The following is a 14940-nucleotide window of genomic DNA, read 5'->3' on the forward strand; positions in this document are numbered from 1 at the left end:
TCACAGACGCGCCAAAAAAGAATTTGGAAGCCGACGAGTTCAGGTTGAGTAGCTAAACATCTCCCCGCGAGCCTCTGAGGTGTAGGGGGAAACAGGTCCCCGAGCTGCTCCAACAGATGAGACTCGGCCCTTGCGCGAGGACGTTAGGAGGACTGCGACCCACGGGACTTCGCCAGAAGTCACCTGAGGAGCTCAGACCTCAGACTCTTCGTGTCCCCGTCTGTCTCCCCCCACCCTTCTCCGGAACGAGGGGAGAGCCAGGCGGGGCGCACCAGCTGCCACCCAGGGCCCTGCCCAGCTGAAAACCGAGAGAGCTCTGGGACCTCTATTCTTTGCAAGTAAGAACAGCGTGAGGAGAGCTAAATGAAGTAGGATATTTAACGAAGCACAGCAGACGCCGGGTGGCTCCTTTACTCAGCTCTGCAGTCGTATTTTTTGGTTTGTGTTGGGATTTTTACTAGTTGTGCTCACTCTGTTCTCATTTGGGGAAGATACGGTATGGAGCGTTCTCGATGGGGCGCTTCGTCTTGCGTGTGTGAAGACGGAGTTTGAAGCTCACTACTGCCACCAGACAACTTGAACCTTGATCAGTTTGGGGGGCTTCAGTTTCCTAACTTGCCATATGGTCTGGACGATTTTCAGTTTTGTCTTGTCCCAACATCGTGAACTGTTTGGGTATTAACTTATTTATCAATTAAATCCCGCCAGACAGATTTGATACAGTCCTTTGTGAAGAATTGCACCCCAGTGTTCGGATATATTTCTTTCTTTCTTTCTTTATATTTCTTTCTTTCTTTCTTTTTTAAGTCCTTGGGATAGGAACTGTTTTTATTTTTATTTTTATTTTATTTGACAGACAGAGATTACAAGTAGACAGAGAGGCAGGCAGAGAGAGAGAGGAAGGGAAGCAGGCTCCCTGCTGAGCAAAGAGCCTGATGCCGGGCTCGATCCCAGGACCCTGGGATCATGACCTGAGCGGAAAGCAGAGGCTTTAACCCACTGAGCCACCCAGGTGCCCCTAGGAACTGTTTTTAAAAATAGGTTTTATTTTTTAGAACAGTTTTTGTTTACAGAAATAATGGCACAAGTTGCAGAAAGTTCCTTATAATTTTCTCTTCTCTCCCCTCAGCCCAGGTTCCCCTTGTTAACACCCTGCAGTAGTGTGCTATATTTGCTGCAATTAATGGACCAATATTGGTGCATTATTACTAGCTAAAGTCCAGAGTTTATGTTAGGGTTCTCTCTTTCTGTAGTGCAATTCCATGGCTTTGACAAATGCATAATATTGTATATCCACCACTAAAGGATCATACAGAATCATCTTACGGCCCTAAATTTGCCCTGTGCTCCACCCATATGAGTTATTTCAAAACCCATTTTATAGGTCACTTACATTTTGAATTTTTGATACTTAGCCAGAACTATCTTTGAGTTAAAAAAAAAAAAAGTATCTTGCTGTGTACAAAACAAAATGTGAAGAGATAATTAGCAAAATGAAAAGGATCATATTGACAGATACAGATGTATCTGTCAAAAAAACTATTGCATTTCAGCAAATTTATCTAAAAACTAAATTTGTCTAGTCAATATTCACCTAGAAATGATCTTTCTTATGTTGTCTTTTTAAGAAGTTAAGGTCCAGAAAATTAACTTCTTTCCCATTTCACCCCTACAGAGAGGAAAGATTGAAATGTGTATGTACCATGTCCCACTCCTATGCTTCTCCAGAAAGGTCTACATTAGTTGCCTATGTAAGAATATCCTTGTATCTCTGATAAAAGTGGATACGGCATGCAGGATTGACTATGTATAAGGGGCTGTGATGGTGATGTATTCCTAGTGTCACAGGTCAGGATATGTTCAGCCAGTGCTGCTCTTTTATAAGTCTAAAACACTATAAACAAGTCATCTCAGAGTTATTGTGTTATTTTCACTTGTATAATAGGCACTCCTTGCAAACAGGTACAGTATACTTGGTGAAGCATCATAGATATACCTTAAAAAGAGATGGGGCCATGTGCAATGACATGAATAGAGTTAGTATAATGCTAAGCAAAGTAAGTCAGAGAAAGACAAATATCATTTCATTCATATGTGTAATTAGAAACAAATGAGCGAAGATGGGGGGGAGAGACAAACCAAGAAACAGACTCATAGTAACTGGAGAGAACAAACTGATGGTTACCTGAGGAATGTGGGTCAGGAGATAGGTGAAATAGGTGATAATGGGATTAAGGAGTACACTTGTGGTGAGCACCAGGCCTGTATGGAAGTGTTGAATCACTGTGTGGTACGTCTGAAACATATCACACTGCATGTAAACTAATTGGAATTAAAAAGAAGGAAAAAGGGGCGCCTGGGTGGCTCAGTGGGTGAAGCCTCTGCCTTTGGCTCAGGTCATGGTCTCAGGGTCCTGGGATAGAGCCCCGCATCGGGCTCTCTGCTCAGCAGGGAGCCTGCTTCCTCCTCTCTCTCTCTCTCTCTGCCTACTTGTGATCTCCGTCTGTCAAATAAATAAATAAATAAGGAAAAAAAGAGAGAGATTGGAATTAGAAGGATATCTGCAGAGTGTTTGAAGCTACATCTCATATTACCATAGTGTACACTGTTGCAGGCCTGTTTGCTAATCTCAAACTAGAATACATTAATTTTCGGGGCACATGGGTTGCTCAGTGGGTTGAGCCTCTGCCTTCTGCTCAAGTCATGATCTTAGGGTCCTGGGATTGACCACCACGTCCAGCTCTCTTCTCGGAGGGGAGCCTGCTTCCCCCTCTCTCTTTCTCTCTCTCTGCCTGCCTCTCAGCCTGCTTGTGATCTCTGCCTGTCAAATAAATAAATAAAATCTTTTTTTTTTAAGTTTTAGAATACATTAATTTTCTCTTATTTACTATGTTAATACATTTTGAGCACTGTTTTCACTGTTATTTTGATGAAGATTTTTTTCTTAATCTTAGAAAATATGAATGGAGACTATAGAGGCAGAGGATTTGGACGAGGAAGATTTCAAAGCTGGAAAAGAGGAAGAGGTGGTGGGAGTTTCACAGGAAAATGGAGAGAGAGAGAACGTAGACCTGACCTGAATAAAACCACAAGAAAACATACTCCTGGTAGGGGAGGTCAAATATTGTTCAACTTTTTTTTCCCCTCATGAGGGAAACTATGCCTGTCCTACAAAGTAGTTTAACTTAAATTTCAGTCTTATTTGATGTTATTCACTAAAGTAGCATTTAAATGTTAAGATAAAATATTTTTACTGAAACGTGTAACTTAACCTGTAACTACTATATATTTTGTCAGCTTTTCATTGCTGGAAGGAGAAGCAAATTGGAAAAAATGTAATATATTTCTACTGACATAGCACTTGCTTCGACAGCACATATGCTATTTCTGCTAACATAGTATTCTGAGGGTTTTTTGTTTGTTTGTTTTTCAGAACAAACCCCACAGTCTTTGCTACTGCAATCAACATTGGACCAATTAATACCATATAAAGGCTGGAAGCTTTATTTCTCTGAAGGTAGAGTTAAAAGTTCAAAAAGTACCATAAGTTCTATTTTCATAACTTGTCTTTGGACAGCTCATATTATTATAATTCATTTAGCTTACTGATAGGTACCACCTTCTTTCATTTTAGTTCACCCAAACAAATCATGTTTATTTCAAGAATATTTTTAGGTTTTATATGAGGAAAGCAGAAACCACTCTAAGTATTTCAAAAAGAGGATATAATACAGGGAATTGAATATACAGATGGAAGTCTAAAAGAGCAAAAGGGGAACATTGAGGTAAGCCCCCAGATAATAGTAGCTTCTGGAAGCAGCAACCATCCTTATGGCTGAGGGTACAAAAGGTAAGAAGTTCTGAGGTTGCCAGGACGTAGGAATTCAAAGGAAGGGCTGTTACTTCAGCCTCTGAGGGCACCCTACAAAGCTGTACTTGGACCTCTGAAGGTTACCCTTCACACCTGGGCTCAGACCCCTGCAATGAATGAAGCTGGTTGTGGCTGGTAGCTCTGGTGAGAGGACTACATGGCTGATGTGCAGAGCTGGAGGCTGGAGCTACAGCTATTTTCTGCAGCTGGAGAGATGCTGAAAAGAATTAGAAACAAAAATAGAATCCTTTTTTGTTGCCACCTTCCAGTCTTTTTAAAGTGCCTTCAGTTGGCAGAACCTAGAGGAAATCTGGGAAATGCACCGTGCAGATCTCGATCATAGCATCACAGAGCAGAAAATAGAACAGCGGCCTTGGAATGGAGAGACCATCAACAGTGGTTTGTGTAGAAACACACTTAAGGGATCTCCCTTTTAATAATCAAGAACATCAGCTAACATCATATACCTGTTTTTTTGGTTTGGAGACTAGCCTTTTCTGCATTCTTAGAGTTTCTATGTTATATCTTTTATTAATTATGGGTTACATGGTCATATATATCTGTGGGTTATTTTCCCACTAGATTGTGTACTTCTTTAAGGCAAGGATCTTGGCCCATAGCAAGCATTCAGTATTCATTTGGTGAATGAATAAAGCACTTTACAAATGTTTTCTGTATTGAGAGTTGGTTTTTTTTTTTTTCCCCTAATATATACACACATGTGTTTCATAGGTAGTCTGTTTTTTGTTGCTTTAGGATGCATTTGCTACCAGCACCTGCAATATGTGCCTAGCAGTTAGCCCAGAACACTAGAAGTGATCTTTAGACTGGTCCTAAAGATGAGTTCAGGGGATGCCTTAGGCTTAATCATCTGTACTTACAAACTGCTTCACAGTATTATTTCTCTGTGGAAGACCAATTTGAAAATGTTCTAGAACTTTACCCTGTAAAGGTTTTAGGAACAGAGTGAAGTGTAGTGATCTTTCTCCCCTGATTTAGGATGTGGCAGTTTGGACTAGTAGAATTTACTTTGTAAAGACTTCCTGTCTTTATCTCTGTTTCTGAATAAGAATTTATTAATCATGTGTCTAGCTTTGGCTTTGTTATAATTATATATATTAATATATATAATTATAAAATAATTTGTTATAATTGTTATAATTTTAATTTTAAGCTTTATTATGTAAGCTGTTTGAACTACTAGGTCCTATTAAGTGTCAAAGGTTCAGTACAAAGTTTCCCAGATGTTGGTGTTTTTAGAGAGAGTCACTTCCTATCTGCGTTTAAGATTATGCAGACCTAAATTTGTTTTAGAATCTTAACTATTCACTCAGTACTTACCTATATTCCTACGTAAATGTTATCAGAATGCAAAGTAATTGGGAAAAGTCCTTTGGCATGTATCCACGTTTCTTCCATCTCATGAAAAATATATCTGTACACATGTGATTATTAGTGCTAATGCCATTTTGTTGGATTAGTTTACAGCAGTAGCTCTCCTTTGATTAAGAAGATTCAAGCATTTGAACATTTTTTCACAAAGCGTATTGATCTATATGATAAGGTAAGATTCCTGTACTGCAAAGCTACTAGTCCACATTTATGTGTTGTTTTCTTGAACGATGTATTTGAGGTGCTAGTGATGAGTAGATGCTGCAGCCAGACTGCTTTGATCCAGATCCCAGCTCTGCCACTTAGTTGCGGTGTGGACTTGAGTGTATTACTTATGTTCTTTGTATCTTGGTTTTCTCATGTATCAGTTGGGCATAATAGTATTAATACCACCAAGGGTTATTAAGAGGCATAAATAAGGGGCGCCTAGGTGGCTCAGTGGGTTGAAGCCTCTGTCTTCGGCTCAGGTCATGATCCCAGGGTCCTGGGATTGAGCCCCAAATTGGGCTCTCTGCTCAGCAGGGAGTCTGCTTCCCTTCCTCTCTCTCTGCCTGCCTCTCTGCCTACTTGTAATCTGTCTGTCAAATAAATAAATAAAATCTTAAAAAAGACATAAATAAGTTGATATATTTTAAATGCTTTAAGCGGTACAAAGCTTACTATACTTACTCATTGTTACCACTGTATAAACGTGCTTTTTCAAAGTGTGTAATTGAATGTTTAGTTACGATAGTTAACTTTAAAAAACCATCATTGCTTTCATGCCTTAATATTTTCTAGGATGAAATAGAAAGAAAGGGAAGTATTTTGGTGGATTTTAAAGAACTGATAGAAGACAATGAAATGGCTGACTTATTACCAAATATAGCAAATGAGTTGAGGGATACACCTGAGGAAACCTTGGCTTGCATGGGTCTGGCAATACATCAGGTAAAGAAAGACATTTTGTCTGGACTCTGTCAAAATTTTAAAGGAAGATTTTACAATAACAGTACACTTTCTATAAGATACCATTCATTCTGTATACAACAGCTTATCTAAATATAACATTTATTTTATTTGATTTAGCTTAGTCTATTGAAGATAATACAGAAATTAAAGAGCTCCTTGGAAGCAGTCTCATAGGGAAGATAAGACAAGGATCATGTTATCAGTTACGAACTTGGAAAGCAACCTCAGATTTAGGTTCTATGACATGAGGCAAGTCACTTACTCTCCCTGAGCGTCTCCATATATAAACTGAAAATGATAATATGTGCAGTGTCTGCCTGACTTTTTCTCAGGCTAGTTGACAGAACACATGTGAAAGTATTTAGGCTGCCAAAGAGATAAATGCTTCAAAGTAAAGAGTAGTAAATCTCAGAACAGGCACAGATAAAGTATTGTCTGTGGATAAAGTACTGGCTGTATTCAGAGATAGAGATAAGACCCTCAGTAAGTGGGGAGGAATGGGGAAAGCTCAGAGGAAGACTTTGTAGAGATGGTACAGTTACAATGGGTCTTAAAGGTTACTGAGAAGTGCACACAGTGCAGAGGAAGTAATGGTAGCCAGGTGCAAGGAATAGTTTATTACAAAGATGTGTACACTGCTGCTACTGGAGACCAGAAACCTTGGTGTTGTCTTCAGAGTCCTCTCGTTTGTTCTCTGTATCCAATTCACCACATTCTTTCATTTCTATTTCTGAAACTTCTCTTAAATCCACCTCTTTTCCACCTTTACTGCATCAGTCTTAAGCCTTCATTATGTTTCCTAAACTTGCTAGACCTGGTAGAACATGATCTGTCTTTGGAAACTGGTGACTTTTCTGCAAAGTGAAATCTAAATCCACTCTGAGGCATTGAAGGCCTTCCATGATCTAGTTCAACTTCCTCCTCCACTTTGACTCACTACCATTCAGCTAAGCTGAGTTCTTCCCAGGATTCTTTCAATAGTCTGATCTCTTACACATGCTGTCCCTTAACCATGGAATGCCCCTTGCGTTGCATGTCAAAATTTGTGTGATGCTATTGTCTCTCCATGAAACCTTTCTCATGACCTTTTCTTCAAAATTTGCATAGTATTTTGTCTCTAAATCTTTATGGTCTTTGTAACAATCAGAGCTATGTATGTGCATCTCATTTTCACAGATTGTCAGCATACTGCTTTATATACAGGAGGTTATTAAATACTTATTTAATGTTGATGCCAAGGGAGCAGTTATTGAGTATTTCAAAAGTCATCTTTATCTTCTCTGTCTTAATAAATCACTGAATATGGAGAAATAGAAAAATGTTATCACCAGAGCCTGTCCAGGAGGTAATAATAGCTTTAGGGCCCACTGTAACGACTTTTACTATTAAGCTTAGTTTGGACAGAAAGTAGTAGATAGGGATGCTGGAGTTTTCCAGTCCAGGGACCACAAAATCCCAGGTAAAACAATCCACTATAAAATAAGTAGTCATAATTAAGTATCAGAGTTTTAAAGGGCTGTTAGAGTTCTGTTAATATTCTGCTCTGAACTGTTTATATTCATAAACTTTGTATTTTTTGTAGAAGAGTTCTGCTTCAAGAGGATGTTTTGTTTTCCAACTTTTAAGTAAATACTTGTCCTGTTTAGGTGTTAACAAGGGACCTTGAAAGGCATGCAGCTGAATTACAAGCCCAGGAAGGATTGTCTAAGGATGGGGAAACAATAGTAAATGTGCCACATATTCATGCAAGGTGAGGATTTGCTAGTATTGAAGTATTATTTAGAATCTCACATTTAAGACTTTTAAGAATGAGAACCTTGTTTTATAAAGCCAAAGAAATTGGTAAAAAGGATATGAGTTCTTTGCTATCTCATTGGTTATAACACCCGCATGAACCCCCTGAGCATTCTTAAGAGATCATGACAAAAATAAACTTTTCCTTTCTAAATAAGGTGTTTTCCCAATCTTCATATTTTTATAAACATTGATTTTGGGTGTATACTTATCAAGTCCCTGCTATTTAATACTCTATGTAATACACTAAGTGGTGTGATTATATTTTGTTGCTGTTTCTGTTAGACACAGAGCAAATTACATTTTGTTTTTCTTTTTCTTTTTTTTTTTTTTAATATATTTTTTTATTTTTTATAAACATATATTTTTATCCCCAGGGGTACAGGTCTGTGAATCACCAGGTTTACACACTTCACAGCACTCACCAAAACACATACCCTCCCCAATGTCCATAATACCACCCCCTTCTCCCAAACCCCCTCCCCCCAGCAACCCTCAGTTTGTTTTGTGAGATTAAGAGTCACTTATGGTTTGTCTCCCTCCCAATCCCATCTTCTTTCATTTATTCTTCTCGTACCCACTTAAGCCCCCATGTTGCATCACCACTTCCTCATATCAGGGAGATCATATGATAGTTGTCTTTCTCCGCTTGACTTATTTCGCTAAGCATGATACGCTCTAGTTACATTTTGTTTTTCTTTAATTCATCTTTATTTTAAGATTTTAAATTCTCATTAGAAGAAATGAACAAGATAATTACCAGGGTTTTTTCTTTTCCAGAATTTATAGAAGACATTGTGTTAACAGTTTTTGAAAAAGAAGTTAGAAACTGAAAAGTCACTTTTTTGTTGCCAAAATTTTTCTGTTGGTATTATTTTTTTCCTTTTTCCCTTAGAGAACAGCCAATGAAATAAGAAAAGGGAAGATTTAGCATTTTTTAATCTTTAAGAATGGTTTAATTCTTGTGAAATTTCTGATGTAAAGGGATGATATGGTTGGAGTACTCCAGTTGCTCCTAAAAGGAAGTTGTGAAGGTTGAGATAATGTCCACTGTTGGTTCATTTGTAAATTCACAGATAGATACATTCTTGTTTTTGTTTCTAGGGTCTATAACTATGAGCCGTTGACACAGCTCAAGAATGTCCGGGCAAATTACTATGGAAAATACATTGCTCTGAGAGGGACAGTGGTTCGAGTCAGTAATATAAAGCCTCTTTGCACCAAGATGGCTTTTCTTTGTGCTGCATGTGGAGAAGTTCAAGGTTTTTCTCTTCCAGATGGAAAATATAATCTTCCCACAAAGGTAATATGTTCTTTAACTTAATTATTTATTTTGGCAAAGAAGGCAGATCAGTTCACAGAAAACATTTTCCAGTATTTCTGAACACAGAGTTTATTTTTATTTTTAACTTTCAGTTTTTAAATTATGAAATACTTCAGGGTATAGAAAATAAAGAAATAAAACATTAATCACTACCCAGAAATTACATTTTGCCAGTTCCAGATATATTTTTAAAGATATAAATAAAGCATTACTGATGGTGATTAGTGTCTCTTGTAACCCTTGCTTGTACCATGCCCAGCGATAATCATTATCCTGAAGTTAATGTGTATTCTTTCTATTCACATTTTTATATTTTGACTTGAATAGGTATACACATCAAGTTTTCTTTATTCTCCTGTGTGAAAGTGAGGTGTTCCTTTTTTATTAACTTTTTTTATTTTTTTTTATTTTTTAAAGATTTTATTTACTTATTTGACAGAGAGAGAGATCACAAGTAGGCAGAGAGGCAGGCAAAGAGGGAGAGAGGAGGAAGCAGGCTCCCCGCTGAGCAGAGAGCCCGATGCGGGGCTCGATCTCAAAACCCTGAGATCATGACCTGAGCTGAAGGCAGAGGCTTAACCCACTGAGCCACCCAGGCTCCCCTATTAACTTTTTTTAGACTATAGATCTTAAAGCCATAGAAAAGTGGAGAGAATATTTGTATACCCACCATTTTGAATTGACAAATATTAATATTTTGTAATTTTAGCTTAAATTTTTAAACATAAAATACCAAGTATTAGAGTTGAAGTTTCTTCTTTGTTGCACTCCCCAGTTCCACGTACTTTTTTCCATCCTCAGAGGGAGCCACTTTTCTGAAATTAGCATGAATTCTTCCAGTTTGCATTCTTATACCTGACTATATACCTGGAGGGTTTGTTTTGTTGTGTTTGTTTTTACAAAAATGATAGACTGAATGTAACATTCTGCCAATTTTTTTTCACTTGGTTATTTTGGACTTTACCTATCTTAATACACACCTAGTTCTTTCATCTTTACTATTGTGGAGTATTCCATTGAATGAATAGCCACTATTTATTTATCCATTCTCCTGGTGGACATTTGTATTGTTTCCAGTTTTTTACAGTTATATGATGATGCAGAGACATTCTTGCACATGTCTCCTTGGCAGAAGACTTTCTCAGTAGTGGGATATACTTATTGTCAACTATGAGATGTTGCCAAAAAACTTTCCAGAGTTGCTGGTTCCAGCTTACACCCCTCTTGGTAGTGTTAAACAATTGCCATTTCTCTGTATTCTCATCAACACTTGGTATTGTTAGACTCTTTAGATTTTGGCAGGCTGATTGGTATAAGTAGTATTTACACCAATTTCTATTGTAGTTGAACATCTTTTCATATCTATTGGCCATTGAATTTCCTTCTTTCTTGAATTTTCTGTTTAATATCTTATTTTTCTGTTTATACTATTGATGGGAGTTCCTTATGAATTCTAGATACTAACCATGGATTATATATATTATGGATGTCTTCTTGCAGTATTTGCTTTATCTTTTAACCTTGTGGTGTATTTTTTGTTCTGTAGTTTTATATTTTGATGTGGTTAAATTGATCATATTTTTTTCCCTTATAACTTTTATGTTTTAAAAAGCCTTGCTTAAAAAGCCTTCTTTGCTTGAGCATTGTAAACATATCTTATATTTTCTTTTAATATTTTTAAGTTTCATTTTTATTTTTATTATTATTTTTAAAGATTTTATCCATTTATTTAAGAGGGAGTGAGTGAGAGCACACACATGAGTAGGGGTAGGGGCAGAGGGAGAGGGAGAAGAAGGCTCCCTGCTCAGCCCCTGACCTGGGGCTCTATCCTGGGATCCCAGTATCATGACCTGAGCCGAAGGCAGATGCTTAACTAACTGAGCCACCCAAATTCCCAAGTTTCATTTTTGTATTTAGATTTCTGTCCATTAGGAATTTAATCTTAGGAATGGCATAAAGCTGAGGATCTAATTTTGTTCTTGTAAATGAAAAGCCAGTTGTCACCATTTATTTATTAATTAAGCCCTGTATTCCTACAGATGTGTATTGTTTCCTCTATGGTACACTGTCCTTAGACATGTGAATGCATTTCATTTCATTGGTCCTATACCAGCTCTATACAGTCCTATTTACATTGATCTCATTAAAACTTTTGAAATGGCAGGGAGACTTACCATATCTATACTTCTTTTCCAGAGTTGCCTTTATCAGCCTTGGACTTTAATAAATTTTACATTTATTACATTTTTACACAAATTGAAATTTTTAAGGGTTCCTTCTCTTACAGGAAGAATAGGGTATGTGAGATTTGGCTATTGTTTCCGAATAATCAATGGTATTGTAAATGAGTGTCGTCTACTATTTGTCTGGGCTTAAGGTTCAGGCTCTGCCTTTAGTTCAGAGGCCAGAATTTCAATCCTGACTTACTGGGTAATTTCTGTTAACTGTATTTGATCAAGGTATTTCCAGGCCTCCCAATATAATGGGTAGTAATGTTGACTGGGAAGATGAGTACTAGTGTGAAAAGAGTTCTGCATGTGTCTAAACTTCCATGAATTGAAGTGACCAGAAAGATGGTTGTTTAGGTGATCCATGTTTTAGTCACTATTACTGTATAACAAATCAGCCTAAAACCTAGTGGCTTAAAATAACAACAGTCATTTAATTATTTCTCATGGTTTCTGTTAGTCTGAAGTTTGGAAGAACTGCTTGGCTGGCTAGTTCTGCATCTAGGTTTCTTACGGTGTTGTAGTCAAACGGCGGATAAAGCAGAACAGCAAGAGGCTGGGGGCTAGCTGGGCATGTCTTCTCCATGAGTCTCTCTGGGTTGGTTTTGGCTTCTGGAACACAGTATGGCAACTTAGTCTGCTCATATGACTGCTGAGAGCTTCAAGAAATGGGTCCAGCTCTCATGAAAAAATGGCTTTGCCTCTTTTGACCTAGCCTCAGAAATCAGGTGACATCACTTCTGTTGGTTACAAAGTGAGTCATAAGCCTGTCCAGATCCCAGAAGAGGGAAATTAGACTCCATTTCTTTTTTTTTTTTTTTTTTTAAGATTTTATTTTTTTGACAGAGATCACAAGTAAATGGAGAGGCAGAGAGAGAGAGAGAGAAAAGCAGGCTCCCTGCTGAGCAGAGAGCCCTATGCGGGACTCGATCCCAGGACCCTGAGATCGTGACCTGAGCCGAAGGCAGCGGCTTAACCCACTGAGCCACCCAGGCGCCCTAGACTCCATTTCTTGATGGGGGAGTGGGAGTTCTAGAAAGGCTCATGGGGAGATACTGTTGCAACCATATTTGGAAAATACAGTCAACCACAATCTCTGAATTTGTAAATGCATCTTGAGGTCCAAATAGCAAACAAGTGACTTTTAAAAACTTGAACACAATTCACTTGCTTTTTGAGGATTGTCTCTGTGTGCAGTAAATATTATACAAACAGTGCAAAAGGAAGTGAGATAGGAGAGCTAGGGATTAAAGGAGACCCAGAAGACTTTGGAAAAGGTGAGGATTGGGCTGGATATGTGGGACTGGATGCGAGAGGGCATTCAAGGATCAGGAGACTGCACACAAAGGAAGGAATATGTGCTCAGTATGAGAGGCTTGTGAGGAGCCTTGCACACCCACAGCCGGAAGAGTAAGAGCAGTGATCAAGAGGGACCAGCTGAAAAAATGCTTCGAAAGCTTACAATACAGAATTGGTGCAGGTGGATATAGAAAGTCATTAAGCTTGTAGTGCATATTATTATAACACCCTTCTGGGACCAACTTAAAACAATATTAAATGAAGCATTTTAATATGCATTTTCCTGAGATGTAATTGTAATTTATCAAAATCTGGATGTGAATGAATCTTGTTGCAGTGTCCTGTGCCCACATGTCGAGGAAGGTCATTCACTGCTCTCCGTAGCTCACCTCTTACAGTTACGATGGACTGGCAGTCAATCAAGTAAGTAATCAGACTAAATAAGACACAGGTTTTAGATCTCTCATACTGCCAAGTAATCTAGAATATTCCTGTATTATACAGTGAGTCTTATCTATAGACAATGATAAAGTATATAATAAAGGATTTATTTGGTTAAGGATTTATATGTTGAAATTAATGCCTTTATTTGAAATTTGTTTTATATTAGATTCCAAAAAAGATTTTAAGTACAAGTGTCATGTCCTTTTACTATTGAGGGATAGTTCAGTTTATTTCTCACTTATGTGATTCATTGAACTGGATGTATACCAACAAAGTTGTATGATTTTTCTTTCCATTCTGTGATAGAAATGTTGTTTAGAAGTTTTAAAATAAAGAATCCCTTAGAAACGGGGATGTGTTTTATTTCATGTTCTCACTATGTGAGGCATTTTACTATAGGTTTGGGTTTTTTAAGCTATTTTTTGCAGATCATATAGATGTGTGTGTGTCTATTTTTAACCCAATAATTTATTCCATTTTATCTGGCTATAGTCCCATAACTCATCCCTGAATATGAAATAATGGGTAGTTTTTGGTTTTGTTTTTAAGATTTTATTTATTTATTTGACAGAGAGACAGATTACAAGTAGGCAGAAAGGCAGGCAGAGAGACAGAGAGGAAGGGAAGCAGGCTTCCTGCTGAGCAGAGAGCCCAATGTGCGGCTCGATCCCAGATTCCTGGGATCGTGACCTGAGCTGAAGGCAGAGGCTTTAACCCACTGAGCCACTCAGGCACCCTGATAATAGGTAGTTTTGAAGTCCGAGTGCTACCAAGAAACCTAGCTAAAACAGGTGATGGTTTTTTGTTTGTTTGTTTGTTTGTTTGTTTGTTTTAACAGGTGATGGTCTTAAAAATACTAAGAACCTACAGAAAAAGTGAGATGGATTGCTATAAAGCCCCGTCCTACCTCCCTTCACCTCTTTCTGTTCTGTAAAAACTAACACCAACATATGTAATTCTACAGTATGCTGAGATCTTCACAAATTCTCCATTTTATAAAAGAAGAAATGTTTGAGAATTTTTTTTACATTTTATTTTTAAAAGTTTTAGTTCCAGCGTAGATAACAGTTATATTTAGTTTCAGATGTACGATTATAGTGATGCTCAGTGCTCATCACAGTAAGTGTATTCTTAATCCTCTTCACCTGTTTCACCCATCTCCCACCCATGTCCCCTCTGGTAATCAAGAGTTTGTCTCTGTATTTAAAAGTCTGTTTCTTGGTTTGTTTCTCTTTTTTTTTTTCCTTTGTTTGTTTTGTTTCTAAAATTCCACATTTGAGTGAAATCGTATGGTATTTGTCTTTCTCTGAATGACTTATCTCACTTAGCATTATACCAGATAGCTCCATCCATGTTGTTGCAAATGGAAAGATTTCATTCTTTTTTAGGGCTACGTTTAAGATTCTTGAGCGTGATTTGTGCCCTTTTAGTTCACAGGGGTCTGCAAAGACTGTAGGGCTTTCACCACTGAAGGGAGTGATGAGGGCCTCAAAGGAGCTGTGGCTCACAATAGGATAGGTGCATAGAAGGTCCATGGTAATTCATTTATTTGAACAAAATCTTGTTGCTTTTTGGTAAAAATAGCAGACAAGAAAATAGGCTTAAGTATTTTAATTGGATTTGAATGATCTCTTGAT

The 14940-nt window shown here is 37.7% G+C and overlaps 1 protein-coding gene across 3 annotated transcripts in view; it reads left to right on the forward strand.

The window, feature by feature from the left end:
- The first annotated feature begins 7 nt into the window (after positions 1–7).
- The window catches only part of MCM8 (minichromosome maintenance 8 homologous recombination repair factor), a 47060-nt gene continuing 32127 nt past the window's right edge, over positions 8–14940 (forward strand). For 2 of the 3 annotated variants that reach the window (XM_059133911.1, XM_059133912.1), the window contains exons 1-8: positions 8–338; positions 2955–3107; positions 3434–3517; positions 5353–5435; positions 6044–6193; positions 7861–7964; positions 9113–9311; positions 13197–13282. In XM_059133911.1, coding sequence (XP_058989894.1) covers positions 2960–3107; positions 3434–3517; positions 5353–5435; positions 6044–6193; positions 7861–7964; positions 9113–9311; positions 13197–13282 — 854 coding nt within the window. In that variant the 5' untranslated portion in view covers positions 8–338; positions 2955–2959. Of the gene's footprint in view, positions 339–2954; positions 3108–3433; positions 3518–5352; positions 5436–6043; positions 6194–7860; positions 7965–9112; positions 9312–13196; positions 13283–14940 lie in introns of those variants that run through there. The other variant, XM_059133913.1, reaches the window with a different exon arrangement.

Source organism: Mustela lutreola, chromosome 9 (genome assembly GCF_030435805.1).
Source record: "Mustela lutreola isolate mMusLut2 chromosome 9, mMusLut2.pri, whole genome shotgun sequence".
Taxonomy (NCBI): Eukaryota; Metazoa; Chordata; class Mammalia; order Carnivora; family Mustelidae; genus Mustela; species Mustela lutreola.